Below are 18,418 nucleotides of genomic sequence, written 5' to 3'. Positions count from 1 at the left end.
GCTCTACAGTAGCAGGCCGAGAGATGTTTAAAGAGCTACTTAAGTAGGTGGCACAATTTATGCTGCAGATCCACTAGTGTTACAGCAAACAAATGATGGATGGAATGCTGGCAATGCAAACATTCTCCCCCAGTCAAAAGATCTGGGTTAAATCCATTGTTCTTTTGCCCACTACGCCACACCAGTTTGGACTCAGCCATATGCAAATCAGTCTTGACCCTGTGCCCCATGGGAACAGTCCAGACCGAACTGCCAGGCCAGGTCCTCCCTGGACCGGAAACACGTATCCTGGGATCGGTTTCTGGGTATGTCACCCTTCTTCAGCCAGGCTAGCTTGAACCCAGTGACACAGTGAGCAATCTACCCACGTCTGGGCAGACCCATCCCACTTAGGGCAAAAAGTGTTACAGCAAACCGTGTTTGATGGGCGGAATGCTGACAATGCAATCATTTTCCCCCAGTCAAAAGATCTGGGTTAAATCCATCATTCTTTTGCCCACTACGCCACCCCAGTTTGGACTCAGCCATATGCAAAACAGTCTTGATCCCAGGATGCTTGTTTCCGGTCCGGGGAGGACATGGCTTGGCAGTTCGGGCTGGACTATTCCCATGAGGCACAGGGTCAAGACTGATTTGCATATGGTCAGGTCTAAACTGGGGTGGCATGGTGAGCAAAAGAATGATGGATTTAACCCAGATCTCTTAAATGGGGGTGAATGTTTTGATTTGTTCTGCATTCCGTCCATCAATTGTGTGTCTTTTGCAGATCCACTAGTAGCATTTAATTTACAGGCCCTGGGCACATGTAGTGCACTTTGCTAGGGGCTTATAAGTAAATTAAATATGGCAATTGTGGATAAGCCAATGTTAACACATTTGTATGAGAGCACCTGAACCTTCGCACTGGTTAGCAGTGGTAAGGTGTCCAGGGTCCTAATGCTGACAAAAACGAATTCAGCAAGGGGAGGAGGAAGGCAAAGGTTTGGGGGTGATCCTGCAGAAAGGGTCATTTCCAACAGGAGGATATTTACTTCTTAAAGCTCTAATCTACTGTTAACCATTCCTCCTTTTTTGGTGCTTGGTAAAGTCATCATCCAAGCTACAAAATGTTGATCCATGTAAAGTACAAACGAGGTAGACCTCTCTGGCTTAGTTCTACAGTTCTAAATTTCAGGAAAACCTACGTTATGTTCTTTACCCTGAAATATTATTCAATCGTGATGGTATTCTTAGCCTTCTACTGTCCTTTGTTCAGATATTAAACTTCAAATTGGAATACTACTGTTAACAGGTACAGAATAAACATGTGTGTTATTAACCCCTTCCATGCTCATGACGGAACGGTTCCGTCATGAGCATCGGTTGAGCTGTGCTCATGACGGAACCGTTCCGTCATGGCCCCGCCCGCGCTCGAACCCTTCAGCACCGCGGGGGAATCCGCGCAGCACTGAAGGGGTTAAAATGTGTGCAGTATTTTTAAAGGTTACACAGTGCAGTCAGTTTCCCCTGCAGGACACAGGAGTGCCTCTGCAAGCGTGCAGCATAAAGCATACCTCTTATAGAATTTGAGTGCTTCAATGTGTTACTCAGGAATTGGGTGTTATTCATAGCCACATGTTATGTACTCCTTTTAGCTACAGTCATATGCACGAGGGGCGTCTATCACGGAGTTAGAAGCCATGCAGTTCCTGAAGAACATGCCCAGCAGCTCCCATCCTAGTGCATTGTTCTACTTCAGAGATCCTGCCTTCATCAGGTAAGTGCTGCTTATTCAGATTACATACCTTTTACTGCACAAGTATTTCTCATTCACTTCTAGAGCCTGTGATGTCGACATGCATTATCTATAGTTTGATCTCGCAAGCAATAAGTTGGTGTTCTATCTGCTAGTGGCCAGTTAGGACAAAATGGAACAAGTGCTTGCTAAAGCTACATGCAGCGGGAATAACTTGGTCAGTAAAATCAAAAGAAGAGTACACATCACTTAATGTTCTGAACGCATTGGTTCCCAGATAAAGCCTTAATTTATTTTTTACCACCAAATTTTCATACCCAGTAGAATCTGTGTAACTCTATTTGCATATCTGAGCAGTTTCATTTTATATATTCCATTTAGTGGCATTCTTGCAGAGTCCCCATGTCTTGGAAAAAGTCAGCAAAATAAACATTAATAGGCCAAAATATTTTAATATATTGGTGATGAATAAAGGGAACAAAGTACAATTTGAGCCGTGAAGAACTAGTTCTTGTATGAGCAGGATGGCCGCATGATCAACAGATCTGTAGTCTTGTGCAAAGTGAGTAAAAAAAGGACACTGGTCCTCAGTATTAAGAGGCAGGATATTGTTTCCAGGTGATAGTCCGAGTTAGAGCTAGTAGGTTAGAGAGAGAAAGCTGTACTAGGCTGTAGGCAGGGGTAGAAACAGTAGGGCATAATTAGAGATAAAGGTATTATTGACTGGGGCAGGCACTAGGGTATAGCTGGGGATGAGAAAAACAAGGCAAAGGTATAGTTTTTTACGTGTGTGCAAAAAGCTTTTTTTGTTTTGCTAATAACTTTGACACCATCTGATGAATCTTTGCAAAATTATTAAAACTAGTATGATGCTCACTTCAGTCACTGTCTTGAAAGTTTAGTGGTGATCCGTCAGGCGAGGGCTGAGAGAAAGGGAGGGTCCCAAAATTTGTTTTCCCCATGCAATTTCCCGTGGAATGGAATTACACGAAATTTGGCAGAAAGGTAGATATTGGTCCAGAGAAGTGCCTTTTTCTGATTTGTATAAATCCATTCAGTAGTTTAGGAAATATTAAGAGAAATTAAAATCTGTATATATAGGGACGCTGATCCTCCGAGGATCCGACAGTCCCTGTGCTCAAATCAGATTGGCTGCTAGCACGTCAAACCAGGACGTTTTGGCAGCCATCTTGGGACTTGGCTAAAGTGAATTGTAACGTGTTGGAGGAAAGATCTGGATGGGCATTTCTGAAGCTTGAAATTATGCTACCTCTGTTATTTTAAGAAATTGTCAAGATTATTGGAATAAACATGGATTATGAGGATGACCTGGTTTAAGATCTGATTATTTGTTGAGTGATTTTAGCAGTGTGGCTCTACACTGGTGCATCTAGACCCACCAGTATATTTCTGACACAGGGATGTGTGCCATATCGACTCTTTGGTTTTGTCTGCTCCAAGACACATAGCCTGCAATGGCAGTGTGCATAGTCCTGGTTGGGGACCCCAGGGTGACACAGTTCGTGGTGCTGCCCCAGGGGTCCCTCTTCAGTTCGAATGCCCTATGTACCAGGGGTACCATTTATCAGGGGCTTACACGGTGGCTGAAATTATGCCAATTGTGAAACAGTTTTAGGGAAAGAGCACTGGTGCTGGGGACCAGGTTAGCAAGTCAAAGCTCCATCAGTTAACAGGCAAAAAGTAGGGGGTACTGCAACAACAACCCAGTTTCCTACAGTCTTCTCAGGAGGGCACGTCCCTGGACCTCGCTCCCTCCAATGCTCTCCTCTTCCTCTCTGGGCATACTGGTCTTAGCAATCAGGCATGCACTGGTGTTCTAGGGTAGGTGATCTTTGCTTCCCTAGGTGATGTCCTCTCACCTAGCGGGAATCCTAGCAGGCCTTTGCCCCCTATTCCTGGTCACAGACAGATGTCTTGCAGAGCTTCTCCTTCTCTCCAAGCCCGTCTGGCTGCTTTGCAGATGTCAAATCTTAGTGTCTCAGCCTCCCCTTATTATAATATTTTTCCAGACACCAAATGTGATTTAGGGTCTTAGTCTTTAAAGTTTTATGTTGGGATTACTATTACTTACTATTACTATTACTTTCCTCTTGAAAGGCTGTCTAACCTAGCAGGAAAGACTCCAAAGTTTATAGATCCACAAGACAGTAGATGGGAGTGACTGAAGTTCACATCCGGATGTCAGCCTCCGTGATCTGTGCATCAAAAGGTTAATCCTGGGCTCCCAGATCTTCTCTTTATGATTCCCTTATCAGCCCCATCTCCTTCCTGATGTGTCCAGGCCTCTTCCTTGTGCTCTATCACTGAATCAGAGAGCACCCTTTTCTAAGTGTAAAGGGGCAGTCTCTTCCTCCCTTCCTCTAGTGTGTGTCCCACCCAGCTCACAGGATTGCTGCAATACACAGATCTGTCTGGGGGGGGGCAGCCCTGGGCATCCAAAAATAGAACCAAGGAACCTCTACGTAATATACCATTGCTGGCACACTTGTGTACATTCACAGAGTACTTACTCTCCAGTGTGGTCACAACCATGCATTGTTCAACTACAGACACATGCATTCAGCACACATATTCAGTCTGCACACACGTTTCAGTGCTGTACCTTTTCTGTACTTAATATATTGTACTTCACACAAGCACACACACACCCAGCACATGCTTCCATTGTGCACACACTGCACAGCATACATCCACTTCTCCTGCTTTGCACAGCACTCCAGATCTACCTGGTGTTGGTCAAGAGTGAGTTAAGCACACAGTAGTTGAACTTTCAAAAAGGTTAATGAGCCTGTAGGCCTCACTCCAGTGACCGAGTCAAAAGGTCCTGTTTACAATTACTGGTCACTACACGATAGGACTCCACCATCCCACTTGTCCTACTTAACTCTTGGTGCTGGCGGTAGCGTTCCACCACTATGAGGGTAGCTCTTTGGGTGCCCCTCCTGGGCCAACAATACCGCAATTCGTGAGACAGCCCTATGTCATTGCGCACACGCATGATCCATCTTTGCCTATGACAAACAATTAGTATCAGGAATTCAGTCAGCTGTACTGTTGGGCGCTCAGTGCAGGGGTACACGTCTTTTACCATGCAGAGGGCTTTTCCGTCCCAACAGAAAACATTAGCTTGTAACCAGGTTCTGGGGAAAGGAGCAGAGGTACACCTGATACAAATGTTATTGGTTTTGTCAAGTGTTTGCATATCATGGGAAATTAATTTGTGGCGCCGTAATCATGTTACCCTGGTGTCCCAAGGCTTAAGATAGGACTTTCTCATGAACTCTTGTATAAATAAAAGTCACACATAACTGGAGCAAGCTTGTGGGGACTGATGCCTATACAAAAGGGAGTGAGGGGAAGTGATAGTGACATCCATGAAGTGGAAAAGTTGCTGCGGAGTCTTTTTCCCCATATTCACCCATAAAAAGTGTGTTGTGGGGAAGGTGGTGGTGGGTCTTCGCTATATATGTTGTAGGTTGGGAGGTAATAGTGAACTGCTTTTTATATCTTTCTTCACTGTATATATGTACTGTATGATTATCGCCGTCTCTGTGGCCCTCCTGTGTGTTGAATAGTAGAAGTTGTGTTATTTGTGGTTCTATTGATCTGTCAAATTTGGTGGTTAGGAACTGGGTTACTCTCTATGGTTATTTTCCATGCTGTTTAGTGTTCTCTGTGTTAATTTATTCTTCAATGTAATTCCTTTCCTTTGGACAGCTCTGTGCCGTACCAGTGGTCACAAGACTTTACAGCAGAATCAGCTGAGGCTGCCAGAAGAATGTCTGATTTGAAGAGCCGTTTGAGCCAAGATGGAGGTGCAAATTATTCCTGGTAAGGCTCTTTCTAGGCAAGGTCCTGTATACCAAACCAATGGGAAATTGAACCAGGAAGCACTGGTGTGCAGTCAACATGTGATTAAATTCATCCACTTGGTGGCCTCGTTTTTTGATTATCAATAAGATTTTTTTAATAGACTTTAAAAAAGAAATTAACATCTTTATTTATAGGTTTTTCAAGTTAACAGTTGTACAAGGAAAAAATGTCATCACTTATCGCCTCCCTCCGTTGCCGTCCCCAGTGCATAAATACATTCAAGCAGCAATCGTAATGCCGCAGACTACCATTATTATTCTTGCATAATGGGTGTCCCCCAGTGTCTACAATCCAATCTGCAGTGCTGAGCGTGTCACATTCATTGACGTCCGACTCCATCTGAAGCCAGTGGTATTGTAAATTACTGTGGCTTCTCTTCTCCCAGGCTTCCCTCCCCTGGCAGATCCCTCACATAGAGGAGGCCAGAACCTGGCAACCGTGCGTCTTATTCTGCTCCATCCTCCCAATAACTGAGAAAATCATGAGTGATCTCTACCCAAGTCTCCAGGTCTACCTGAAGTTTATCATGTCTGACCCTCCTGAGATGCATTTCTTCAGGCAAGGCCCATTCTGTTCATAGACTTTAAAAAGGAACTTCTTTGAAGCACCAACTATGATGTCAGACGGAGTAGGCAGGAAAGAAAAGTCAGTACCCACAGACGCAGTTACCCACAGCAAAGCGGGAGCACCTATCACAGTTCTGACATACACAAAAATGATCAAGAAACAGCAAGTGTTGCTTGTGTCCTGGGTCTGCCTGAGTGATGTGATCAGAGGGCTCATAAAAAGTTCAGCTCCCTATGTGTTCTGGTGCGAGAAAATTGCTCCAAGACTATAATTGTCCTTGAGTGAACTGAATGCAGATGCAAGTTTACTCCAGGATGAAATGTTTGACACTAACGGGTTCGTTCTATGCTAAATCACATTACGCATGTCACTAAACTCCAGGATTTTGTTTTACACAACACAATTTTATTGTTGACAGCCAAATCGGCCCTGGTACATCCAGGGTTACCAATATTACGAAAGACATAATAGTGATATTGATGCCAACATTTTCACTATGAAAATAATAGTTTGGAAACTAAGAGTACCTGGACAAAAAGCCAAACAAAAAACAGCAGTGCTATTTCCCCCGATATGGAGTCTGAAGCATGCAGTTTCCCAGCCACCTGAGTTGAAGAGATGCATAATGATAGTCCAGTCTGTCCCTCGATCCTGTCCTCATGACAATTTCCCAATAATTAATGTGGGGGGATGGGCTCCAAATAAAGTCCCCTGTAGTCCGCCCGCCTCCTCCATATTTGAGGATGTTTCTGAGGGCACTCCCTTGCCTTGAAAACAGGTATCTCCAATCCCATAGAGATAAACGATAGGAATTAAATGTTTTAGTTGGGGTCCAAATGCGTAATGTAAAAATTATCTATGTTTTTGTGTGTCAAACACACGCTTTCAAATTGTTCTATTTTTCAGCTACTCGTGTGAATGGGGAGGTGTGGCTGATGGAAAGCCTTACGTCAAGGGACTGGAGGAATTTGGTTCCAAGGTGCTGCAAGATGTTTGGGAGTCCATAAAGAAAACCTATATCATGGTAGGAACATCTGTGAACATTGTTTCACTCAAATTATTGAGCTCTAGATGTTCCTCTATGTCAAGTCTCAAAGCATTGAGGATAACATTATTGCTTCCTTTCTTCTCTTTGCCCCGTCACTTTTTCGGTCATAAATGCTGGGAAGTCTATCTTTTCTAACAATGTTTGGAGCTGTACAGGTAATACAATTTTAAAAAGTTTTATCCATAGGTAGTAAAGACCCAGAGTGGATTACCTAAATAAACCATCAAGATGTTAAAACACAAATACGAAATCTCAGGAAAACACCATGAAAAGGTAATAAAGTAATAGTGTTTGAGTCATTACACACACTTGTAAAATAGCATCTGGCAGGCTGTTTTTACTCGTGGGTAATAAAGCCCTTTAAAATGTACACAAAGAATATTACATTTTCTAAAACCGAACAGATGCAGTTGTGGAAAAGTCTATGCATTGATAAGGACATAGCGTACTCGGCGCCCTCAAGGTATAATGTGGAAATCATGGCACAATGATGCAATAAAGTCCCTCTCTATCTCGAACAGTATCCTGGAAAATGTAACTCAGAAGTAATAAGGCTCCATAAAACTCAAAGAGGCACTACATAACTTTACCCACAGATTAATCCATCTTTAAACTCTTTACCTGTGGTTTTAAAACCTTGAGCATCTGAAGGAAATGTGAAGCTGTAGAACTATTGTCAAGCAGCTTATTTCATGCTGTAAAGGTTAGCATGCACGTTCTGATAGCATGCTTTACTGCACACACAGTTAAGAGAGAAATCAACACTCCGGTAGTAGTTGTGTAGATATGTGCCCACAGGTAGGAGGCTCTTTCAAGTTTCACCCATATATAATAAAGCTTCTGGCAATCTTTCACTATGGGTAACGTATCATGGGAAAGATTTCCCTAAAGGTAATAAAGCCTAGAAAGCATTCATGGGTAAAAATACACCATAGGTAAGAAAGCTCTAAGACATTACTCTTCTAATTAAGCTTTATACAATGTTCATACATGGATAATATAGTCATAGATATCTTAGCAAAAAGGCAAAAAAGTAATGTGAAACTCTACCCGTTGGTAAACAAAACTCTGGGGAGTTGTAGCTATTAGTAATAAAGTTACAGAATACTCAGTGTCGGTAAAAAAACTCTGGAATCCTCCATCCGGATAATAACGTCTTGTAAAATCTTACACATGGGCAACCAAGTGCTGGACAGCTTTAGAAATAGGTAACCAAGATATAGCAAACTATACATATACATAATAAAGCCTTGTAAAGATTTATACAAAGGCAAAGATGTTGTGGTACTTAAGTCAGGCTGAGTCACTAGTGGGGGTAATCTTTCTTGCATCTGACATCTAAATTATGGAACTCTGTGCCTACAGGAATCAAAATGCTAACATGCCACCTCAAATTTAGGAAAGCGATCAAAATTTTGCTGTTTAACTTTTAAGGGTTAGGAATCTCTGATTGGCAATTGTTTTCTGTAAATTCCTCTTTAGCACCAATAACGTTGTTTGGTATTCGAGCGCTTTATAAGCCTTTTCTCATTTCATTTAGTTTCAGGCAATAAAGCACCAGAAAGCTTCAAGAACTGTAGAGATCGTTATGCAATTATCAGAGTACTGTAAAGCCTAACATATGTAATAAATCACTGGAAGGTCATGCATGTAAATATTAGGCAATTGTAATGTTTCAAATAAAATACCATGAATCTTTAGATCCAGGTAAAACGACAATGGAACGATTTCTATAGGTGAAATAAAGAAGTGGAAAGAATGCACCTAGGTACGTTCTTTACTCTAGACAACATTCCAACCTGATAAAGCTTAGAAACACATAACCTGCTTAATAATGCACTAGAAAGTTTGACATGCAGGCAGCAAAGTGCTTGGGCACATGCCCTAAGTTAGTAAGAGTTGTAGAGATTTTATTTAGTACTGGTAATCAATACACTTGGGTAATAAAGCGCAATAAGCATTACGGTGGATTAAAAATTATTGAAAACTTGATACAAATGATTTTAAAAATGATCGAAAGCTTTACATGCTTTTCATCAAACATGTAATATAGAGCTACTAAATCCCTGGATAGCTTAATATCAAAGTAATACAATCCCAACCAGGTTTAATTTAGCACACAGGCAGTAATTCTTTCAAAGCTTTGCATGAATGTAATAAATTTAGTGCATGTGCATCAGCAGAAAAGGGAAACTATGGAAACCTTTAAATGCAAGTACTGTGTCCCTTTATAGCTTCACGTGGAGGAAACTGAGTTCTACCTGACTTTGGAAAAAAAGTAAACTATTTAGCCACCTTGTGAAAAGTGTCAGGGGACTGCTATTGTTTTGAGGAAGTGGAGTACAACATATATTGGATTTGTATTTGAAAATGTGTTATATCCTGAAATCTTCCACCTCCTTTCTTTAAAAAGATGAACATTCCTCACATGCTTATTGCAGGAGGATGTTTTGTTGTGCAGGTCTTCAGTGTCTGCCTTCTGGCAGATTGATAAAACATAGAGGCTGCACTTTATCGCAGGCGTAATGTTGACATGTTACTACAAATAGGTCAAAAGGAGACAAACAGGTTGGAAACTACTAGAAAAGGTAAGTCAACAAAATGGTGCATTTAAAATTTTCCTTCAACGGAGGTGGCTCAAAACATCCAAAAATGTCCAGAAATAGTCTTCATATGAAGTAACCAGAAAATAATGTGTTTTGCTTCCAATATAAGTGAAATATCTAAGAAATGTCAGAAAATGTATTATGTGTAGGATTGTGCCTTCACACGTTGATCCAGACTCCATAGTGATGAGTCAAGGAATTAGTTACTTGTGTTTCATTCTTGATTTGGTGAGTCACGAGCTTTACCAAGGTATAATTTCTCATTTATTGTACTGCTCATTTTGCTAGTTTTTAATATGGGTCCCTTGATCTCTGGTAAAAGTTCTGTCCTCGGTCACGCTATTACGAATGTAACAGTGATGCGTGTAAGGTAGATCTTAGTATGCACATATCACTACTGAAATGGCAGATTTTTTTTGTAAGTCTTATCCTGTAATAGTCTTCACCATTTACAAAACTTGGGTTGTTTCTTACGTTACGTTGATTTGTAGAGCGCACTGTAGATTTGTAGAGCGCACTGTAGATTTGTAGAGCGCACTGTAGATTTGTAGAGCGCACTGTAGATTTGTAGAGCGCACTGTAGATTTGTAGAGCGCACTGTAGATTTGTAGAGCGCACTGTAGATTTGTAGAGTGCACTATCACCCAGGAGGGTATCCTGGCATTGAGCAGGTGTGATTTCTTTGCACAGCTAGGGCCTAGTGGGACTACTCGAAAAGCCAGGTCTTCAGCATCTGGTGGAATTCAAGAAGTGAGTAGGATCTTATGTGTAGTGTAAATTGAGCTTTAAATAGCTAAAGGTGGCTCTGCCAGAGCAGATATGCTTCCACCTTATTTTGAGCTTTTACAATAACATATGTGGCATTTCCACTATCATACAACCAGTGAAGAGTATAGAAGCAGCACAACATTCAAGGAAGTGAAATGCATATCTCTATTCCACTCTTTACGCTAATGTTAGGCTCTGAATTGCTGTTTTAATAGGCTGAGGTGGAGGCACCAGAGGATGAAGAGAAGATGGCGCAAGAGGCCTACCTCGATTATAACCATCGCCAGTTCTGTGCCCGGAGCAAGTTGCTTGCCAACGCTGCCAGCATGATCAACAAGTCTCAGCATGGACCCCCAGCAGGAGGCAGAGTCCTGGCCATCAGCGCCGGTCCCAGCGAGGGAAAGACGGTCTTTATGGTAGGACATTGTACTGTGCATTCATAGACACTGACTTGAAACGATAGAGAAACTTGTGAGCCTATCCTGAATATGAAAGAACAGAGCTAGGACTATGTTCCAACCAGCTCTTCAGACGATTTTCTGCTTCACCAGCATTTTCACCTCTCCGTAATGTACCTCATGTTAATTATTATTCCTGGGCTTCCTTTGACTGCAGGCTGCCCTGGTGAATACACTGAACACAATGAAGAACAAGAAGAACCAGGAGGACTCTTCCTCATGGTCTGATATCATCTTTCATTTCTCGCATGGCAGCCCAGGAGCACAGAGTGTAGAGAAGATGCTGTTCCGACTCTGTACTCAACTGAACCAGCGCCTGAAGAGGGACAGCAGCCTTCCTGTAACTTACAGGTGAGACGCCCCTCCCCCTCTTGTGCCCCTTTTTTCATGCTTAGCTCTTCATGTTCCCTTTGATCATTCTCCTTTTTAGACCCTTTTGTTGCACAAATGGTACCTTTTCCATTCTGTGTAAGCTGATTGGAACCCATTTTCTACACCCTTATCTCTTTGTGCTTCCTTTGCATACCTTCCATATTCCTCCCCCCTAATCCAGTGAGCTTCTGTTTTACTCTTACCATCCGAGAGGCCTAACGTTTCAATCCTAGCCTTTCGTTATGCCTTCCATTCCGCCCTAAATTAAGTCCTCCCTTTTTCTTGTACCTCCATTCATTCCATCTCAGCCTTGTAGGTTCTTCCACCAGATCTGGACACTATAGTTGGTGCTTCCATCAGTTGTTTCTACAGGAGGGTCATTTCACCTCCAACTCTTTCTCCTCTTAATCCCCTTGTATCCCTGTCACTTTTTCCCCTTGCTTCTTGAGCATATCCAACCCAACACTAGCTTTTAGTAAATGTGCCCATTCATTTCCTATTTCCATGTACCTGGCAATGCCTCCAATGTTTTTTTGTGCTGTCTTTGTTAACTTCTTGTTCCCCCTTATTTCTCCTCCCACAGGTGCTTCCACTCACAGCTCTTTCGTTACCCCTTCCTTTCCACCCTGTTTCCCCTCCTCAGTTTTCACTGAAATATAATACATTCACACACATTGAATACTCTTTATTTATAGCTGGGGATTTTTTTTTCTTTGTAATAAAAGTATTGCCAACAAAAATGTGTCACATTTTTGTTATAGTGTTTGCTTTTGATTTGCAGTTTTTATAGCCTGGTAAAATAAAATTGAAACCATTAGTACTCTGCATAATGATACTCAGTTTAGTTGTGGTAATAAGTGTTTTGGACTTGCATTGCAGAGAAGCCAGTTGATATTATTTCACTGCACATCAAAGTCATAGATTCCTTGATTGAAATTTAAATTTGAGGTTCTAGTGCAGACAAATTATAAAAGCAGAAAAAGAAGCAATTCTCGGATTGCTCCCCTTGCCAGTTGTAAGGATTTGCTGAACAAATACTGCCTCTTGCATATTGATAAAACATTACATTTATGGATTCTTAATGTTGGCCGCTCTTCAGTCTGGTAGATTCATCTACTCTCTATTCATAGAGTATTCTGACTCTGAGTCGGCACCGCTTTGAACCCTCCAATGAGACTGTGCCCTGATCCATTGGGGCTGCAGCCTTTTGTCAACCTTTCAGACTCTGATACAGAGCCCCTACCTCAAAGGAGGGCTCACTCTTTGCATTTTTTACTTGGCACAGATTCGGACTACGATGCCCATGATGTTGGGTGTGAATTTTTCCCAGCCATATACTGATGATAATTGGTACGAAGACCTTCCCGGTGCTACTGGTCTGGACACCTCACCAGACAAGGACCTGGTTTCACCTGCAGGCTCTGCCATGGACGAAAGTGCTTCTTTCACCATCGTCATGGCGTGGGCTGCGGAGGTCTTGAACCTTCAATTGCCTACAAAGAAGGTGAATACTGTTGTCCTCATGGAGGTGCTTTTATCTGGGCAGACACGTTCTGAGCCCCCGTTACCTTTTAATAAGGCCCTTTCAGACACCCTTACTAAGGCATTGGGAAAACGCTGTTCTGGATGTCCAGTCAATCATCCAATCACACAGTGACAATGCCCACCCCTAGTGGCAAAATCTTTCTTACCCAGCACCCTACTCCTGAGAGCCTGGCTGTACAGGCCTCGGCAGGCAAGATCAACCAAATGCGTTTCTTGTAACATGATCATATAGGGAATCGAATCTTATTGAGACTTTTGGATAATTCATGTTTTCATCCACGAGTCTTGCCCTGTTTTTCAGTTAATGCCAGCTGCCTTTTAGGGAGCTATAACCAATGCTGTGTGTGGCACCATGGCACGTCCTACCCGGTGTCCCTGAGGATTTGCTTTCTACCTTTATGTAGGCAAACGGATGGTTGCGACGCTACCAAGTTTACAATTCATTATAGGTTGGACACCACGAATTGTCTGAACAGTGACATAGGATTTTCTGTTGCAGCTTCTGGGCAAGTTCTGCACACAGGTCTTTTCAATCTGCACCTCCATGCATGAAGATTTTTCAGCAGTAATTAACTGTGTTTTACCCTCATGGATGTTATCCTTGGTGTGCGGTGCCCTTTTACTAAGTCAATTTACGCCTGGCACTGGGACAGATTTGTGAGTTGCAACATGCTACTGTGGCAGGTCAACTGTCAGATGTTTTGTTTGTTTTGTCTTTGGCCCAACAGGATTTTCTGTGTGCACAATTAAATGATATTTGTCAGCCCTTTCTGAATTTGTTTGTCAGACCAGCCATTTCTGTTTAAATCATCTGTTGTGATGAGATTTATAAAAGGTTAAACCCACATGCATTTGTGGTACCACATAGGGATCTCAGCTTGGTCCTGACATGTGTACTCCTTTTGGACAGATGCACAGATGCTTGCTATGTCTTCTTACACTCTTCTGACTCCAAAGGTGATCTTCCTCATTGCTATTTCTGATCATCTCAGTGAGCTTCAAGCTTTCTTGTTATCAGACTCCCTACACCAATTTTTCCCTCAAATAAACTGGTGTTGAGGGTAACCTTTTTTCTAAAAGTTGGGACTCCTTTTCATGTGGGCAATCCATCCCCCTCCAAAGGTTCTTAGCTCAGTTTCACCCCTTTAAAGAGGAAGAAAGACTCTATCAGTTGGACTCCAAGAGAATTTTAAGTTTTTAAATTGACAGCACCAAAGACAGTCAGGTGGACGATCAGCTTTTTGTTTAGTTCTCAGAGGCAAAGAAAGATGAGGTAATGGACGTTACAAATGTGGACAGTCCTCTGTATTAAGAACCTGCTATGCATTGGCCCAAAAGCAACCTCCAAAGGTTCCGAAGGCTCATTCCACCTGGACCATGGCTGCTAACACTGTCTTGGCACTCAGGAGTGCCTATTATTGATAACCTTCAGGCCGCGCCATGGTCATCAGTACAAAGTTCACTGAGCATTACTTCCTTGACATCCAGATCCAACGAGAAGGACTTTGGTCCCATTCGGGCCTGCTGGACTTTTTGGTCTGAGCCCATTCCCCCAAACCCCCACCTTTGGAAGTACCGGTTTGGTGACTGTTCCAACTATGAGGAATCTGTGGTTAGAAGTATCTATCAGAAGAAAAAGTTACTTACCTTTGGTAACGCTTTTTCTGGTGGATATTCTAGCCTACCTCAGGATCCTCACTGCCCTCCTCCCTCACAGTTCTGCGGAATGGTCTCTTTCCATCTAAAAAGGTGCACCATTAGAGATCTTCACACTGACACCTCTGATTGGTTTTGTGCTCTGCATCTGATTGAGACGTCTAGTTGCAGATACCTCAGCTTAGAAGTATCCCCAGGCATCAGACTGGATCCGGAATTTTTTTCATAAAAAGTTCTCGTTCACGCTGGTAGGTGGCGTCCTTTGGCTCCATATGGCATTGTCTGCATCGGAAGTGACATGCGTGATCCCTATATAAGTGCCACCCCAGTGCACTGACGCCAGTTCCTTTCTTTCCACGCCAGTCAGCGCCGATCCAGATAGAGCTACCCCTAGTCATTTTTTGACTGACTTTTTATAAAAAAAAATTTTTTATATCTTTCTCCTGGTATGGCAGGAATGTTCGCTAGCAAAGCTGGATTCAAACCCTGTGGCGCCTGTCACCGAAAGATGTTGGTGACGGACCCGCATCGTGTTTGCCTTTGGTGGCTTTAGTTAGACCGCAAAGACCTGTGTCGATTCCTGCACCATTCACCCCAAGTCCTTGAGAGAGCAGTCCCTCAAGTTCCATTTCCACTTGACGTGCAATGACACAATGTTCTCAATCCCGGTTGAGAGTAAGGTCCCGGCATCGGTCGTGGAGTCATCGAACTTTGTTGCTGTCAAAGTCGTTCGGGTAAGTCTCACAAGAAGAAAATGAGTAAGAAGTCAAAGAGGACTTCGACTTCACCCCATCCATTGAAGTCTTGCGATGAGGGAGCGTAATTTAATGCCTGTCTCCCTAGTTGAGTTTGGGCTGGCTCTGCGCCGTCCCGAGTTTTCGGGAGCCGGAGTGACTCCTGCCCAACTCTGCCAATTATATGAGGTCATGCACCTCATATTTGGGCATCCCATTCCTGCTGATGCACCTTTAGGCCCCATAGGTTTAGGAGGGGCCCCTACTGGTTCCCTGCTGGTGGACCTTCCCATGGTGCCAGTCAAGACCCTTAGATCCACAGATTGATCTGGACCAGCATCAGTCATACTACCTCGACCGGCACTGGTCCCAATGTCTATGCTCCTGGCGCCATCCCCATTTTCACCTCCGTTGCAGACTGGAGACTTGCCCACCAAATTGGAGCCTGGACGCTATTCCTACAGGCAATTGGGAGGGGCCACTGGACCCTGAGCAGAATCAGCCCCTAGACCCCAACATGGACGGATGTGAGGACTTGGTGGACACCAGTGGACTGGACACCTTCCCAGATACTTACATGGTCTCTCCTCCAACTATGGCTACGTAGGAGGGAGCTTCTTTTGCTATGGTGTTGAGAAGGGCGGCCGAGGTCCTGGACCTTAGCCTGCCCTCAGTGGCTGTCAAGACTAACGTCTTGACACAGGAGCTTCAGCCAAGTGGGACCCCCTCAGAACCTCTTCTCCCATTTAATGAAGCCTTTACAGACATCCTGCGTGGGACCTGGTCCAGGCCCTGCACAAAGGCGTCTGTGAACTGGTAGATTGCCTGCAGCCATCGGTCACCCTAATTCCTCACACAATACCCTACTCCGGAGAGCTTGGTGATCCAAGTCTCCACTTCCCCTGTAAATCCAGGCACATTTCCTACCACTCCACTCGATAGGCATTCCAAGGGCTGAACACCTTAGACAAAATGTTTTCTTCCAACAGCGTGGAACTGTGATCAGTGAACACTGTGTGCCTTCTGGGCTGATATTCCCATGCACCACGGAATTAGGTTGCGCAGGTGCTGCCTATGGTCCTGGAGGAGGTCCGGGTCATTCTCGACCAGGCTATGGCAGATGGGAGAGATGCATCCAAGTTCATGATCAGATGTGGGCTGGAAACGACCAGCTTGTTAGGCAAAGTGCTTTCTTAATCGGTAGCCTTACGGTGTCACGCCTAGTTGAGAATGAGTGGCATTTCAGAGGTTGTCCAAGCCTCACCTATGGACATGCTCTTTGATGGCTTCCGTCTCTTGGAAGACAAGGCGGACTCCGGGCTGGAGCGCTTCAAGCATAGCAGAGCTTTGGCCAGGTCCATGGGCATTTCCTTAGCCCCCCACCAACCCCAGTCCACCTATCATCCTCTTGTCTTTACCTGACCAGCTACCATGGCATGCAGGTCTCCTAATCTTTGCGTGGCTGAGGATGCGGTGATCCCAATCCCTGTGAGCTAGGCAGTCGGAGGTCAGGCCAGTCCACCATACCTGCCCCGGGCGGCCATAGCCTCCAAATCTCTTTAGTTCACCCTCCAACCATCATGGTCACCCAGTGGGAGGCAGAATATGCCATCACCTGCACCACTGGAATTCGAGAACATCAGATCAATAGGTCCTTCAGATTTTCCGGCTGGGCTACTTCCTTCCCTTCGTAACTACCCCTTCGCCCATGCAACTCACTTGAGACAGGCTGACCGAGTACCATCTTTCCCTACTCCGACAGGAAGTGGCTGCTTTCTTGTCCAAGGGAGCCCTAGAGAGGGTGCCGATGCCAGAAACAGGTTGTGTTTGTTACTCCAGCTACTTTCTGGTGCCCAAAAAGGATGAAGGCCTTCGTCCTGTCCTAGACCTGCATCCTCTCAATATCTTCTTCAAAAAGGAGAAGTTCAAAATGCTCACCCTCACTCAAGGCCTGTCTGCCATTGACCCGGGAGACTAGATGGTAGCATTGGACTTGCAGGACATATATTTCCAAATTCCTGTCCTTCCTGCACATCTATGCTACCTGCGGTTCACGATGAGCCACTAGCACTTTCAGGTAGCTGTGTTCGCTTTTGGCCTTACCACGACATTCAGGCTATGATACCAATGTTTCAGCCTCTATCATGGGTTTCGTGAGACTAATTTTGAGGGTGCTGGGCCTCATGGCCTCCCGCATCCTGCTTGTGACACATCCCCACTGGCATATGTGAGCTCTGGAGTGGGGACTGAAGTTCCAGTGAGCGCAGCATCAGGGGAATCTTTCCGACGTAGTCCAGATCTTGGAGGGAACTGCATAAGATTTGCAGTGGTGTTTGACAAACCGCTATTTGGTCAGCCGTAGACCCCTCTCCCCTCCCCTACCAGATCTGACAGTGGTGACAGATGTGTCACTCTTGGGATGGTGTGACCATCTGAGAGAAGGGGAGGTCAGAGGCTTCAGGTCTCCGGCAGAATCCAAACTCCACATCACCCTTTTTACACTCCATCAAGGGAAGGCTGGTGCAGGTGTTCACGGACAACACCACAGCCATGTGGTACTGCAACAAACTGGGCAGGGTGGGGTTGTGAACCCTTTGTCAAGAGGCCCTGCACGTCTGGACCTGTCTGGAAAACCAGGGCATATCCTTGGTGATTCCGTGCCTGGCGGGCTCTCTGAAAGCCCGGGTGGGTGAACTCAGCCGAAGATGCCTAGTAGATCTCGAATGGCGTCTCCATCTGAATGTGGGGCAAGGTCTCTTTCAGCAGCGCAGAGAGCCTTGATTAGATCTGATCGCCACCGCCAAGAACACGCAATGTCAGCACTTCTGTGTGCTGGAGTTTCCAAGGTGGTTCTCTCTCTGAGGCACTGTTTATCTAGAGTGGAGCTTTATCCTCCTGATTGGCTTTCCGCCCATAGCACTCCTGCCCAGATTTCTCAAGAAGATCAGAAACAATCAGGCCTAAGTCATCCTTGTGGCTCTGGACTGGGCTCGGAGAGTTTAGTATCCTGTGCTGTTGGGATGGCCACCGGTCTC

The 18,418-nt window shown here is 44.4% G+C and overlaps 1 protein-coding gene across 3 annotated transcripts in view; it reads left to right on the top strand.

Annotated features, from left to right (window-relative positions):
- Positions 1 to 18,418, top strand: part of TEP1 (telomerase associated protein 1) — a 1,383,286-nt gene that overhangs the window by 550,803 nt on the left and 814,065 nt on the right. For all 3 annotated transcript variants that reach the window (XR_014966740.1, XM_085618536.1, XM_085618535.1), the window contains exons 21-25: positions 1,635 to 1,756; positions 5,474 to 5,587; positions 7,103 to 7,220; positions 10,834 to 11,034; positions 11,234 to 11,427. Coding sequence is in view for 2 of the 3 variants with exons in the window: in XM_085618536.1 (XP_085474662.1) it covers positions 1,635 to 1,756; positions 5,474 to 5,587; positions 7,103 to 7,220; positions 10,834 to 11,034; positions 11,234 to 11,427 (749 nt within the window). In the remaining variant the exon portion in view is untranslated. The remainder of the gene's footprint in view (positions 1 to 1,634; positions 1,757 to 5,473; positions 5,588 to 7,102; positions 7,221 to 10,833; positions 11,035 to 11,233; positions 11,428 to 18,418) is intronic.

Source organism: Triturus cristatus, chromosome 7, assembly GCF_964204655.1.
Source record: "Triturus cristatus chromosome 7, aTriCri1.1, whole genome shotgun sequence".
Lineage (NCBI taxonomy): Eukaryota > Metazoa > Chordata > Amphibia > Caudata > Salamandridae > Triturus > Triturus cristatus.
The sequence above is the reverse complement of the archived record's forward strand: the minus strand, read 5'-3'. Positions and strand labels throughout refer to the sequence as shown.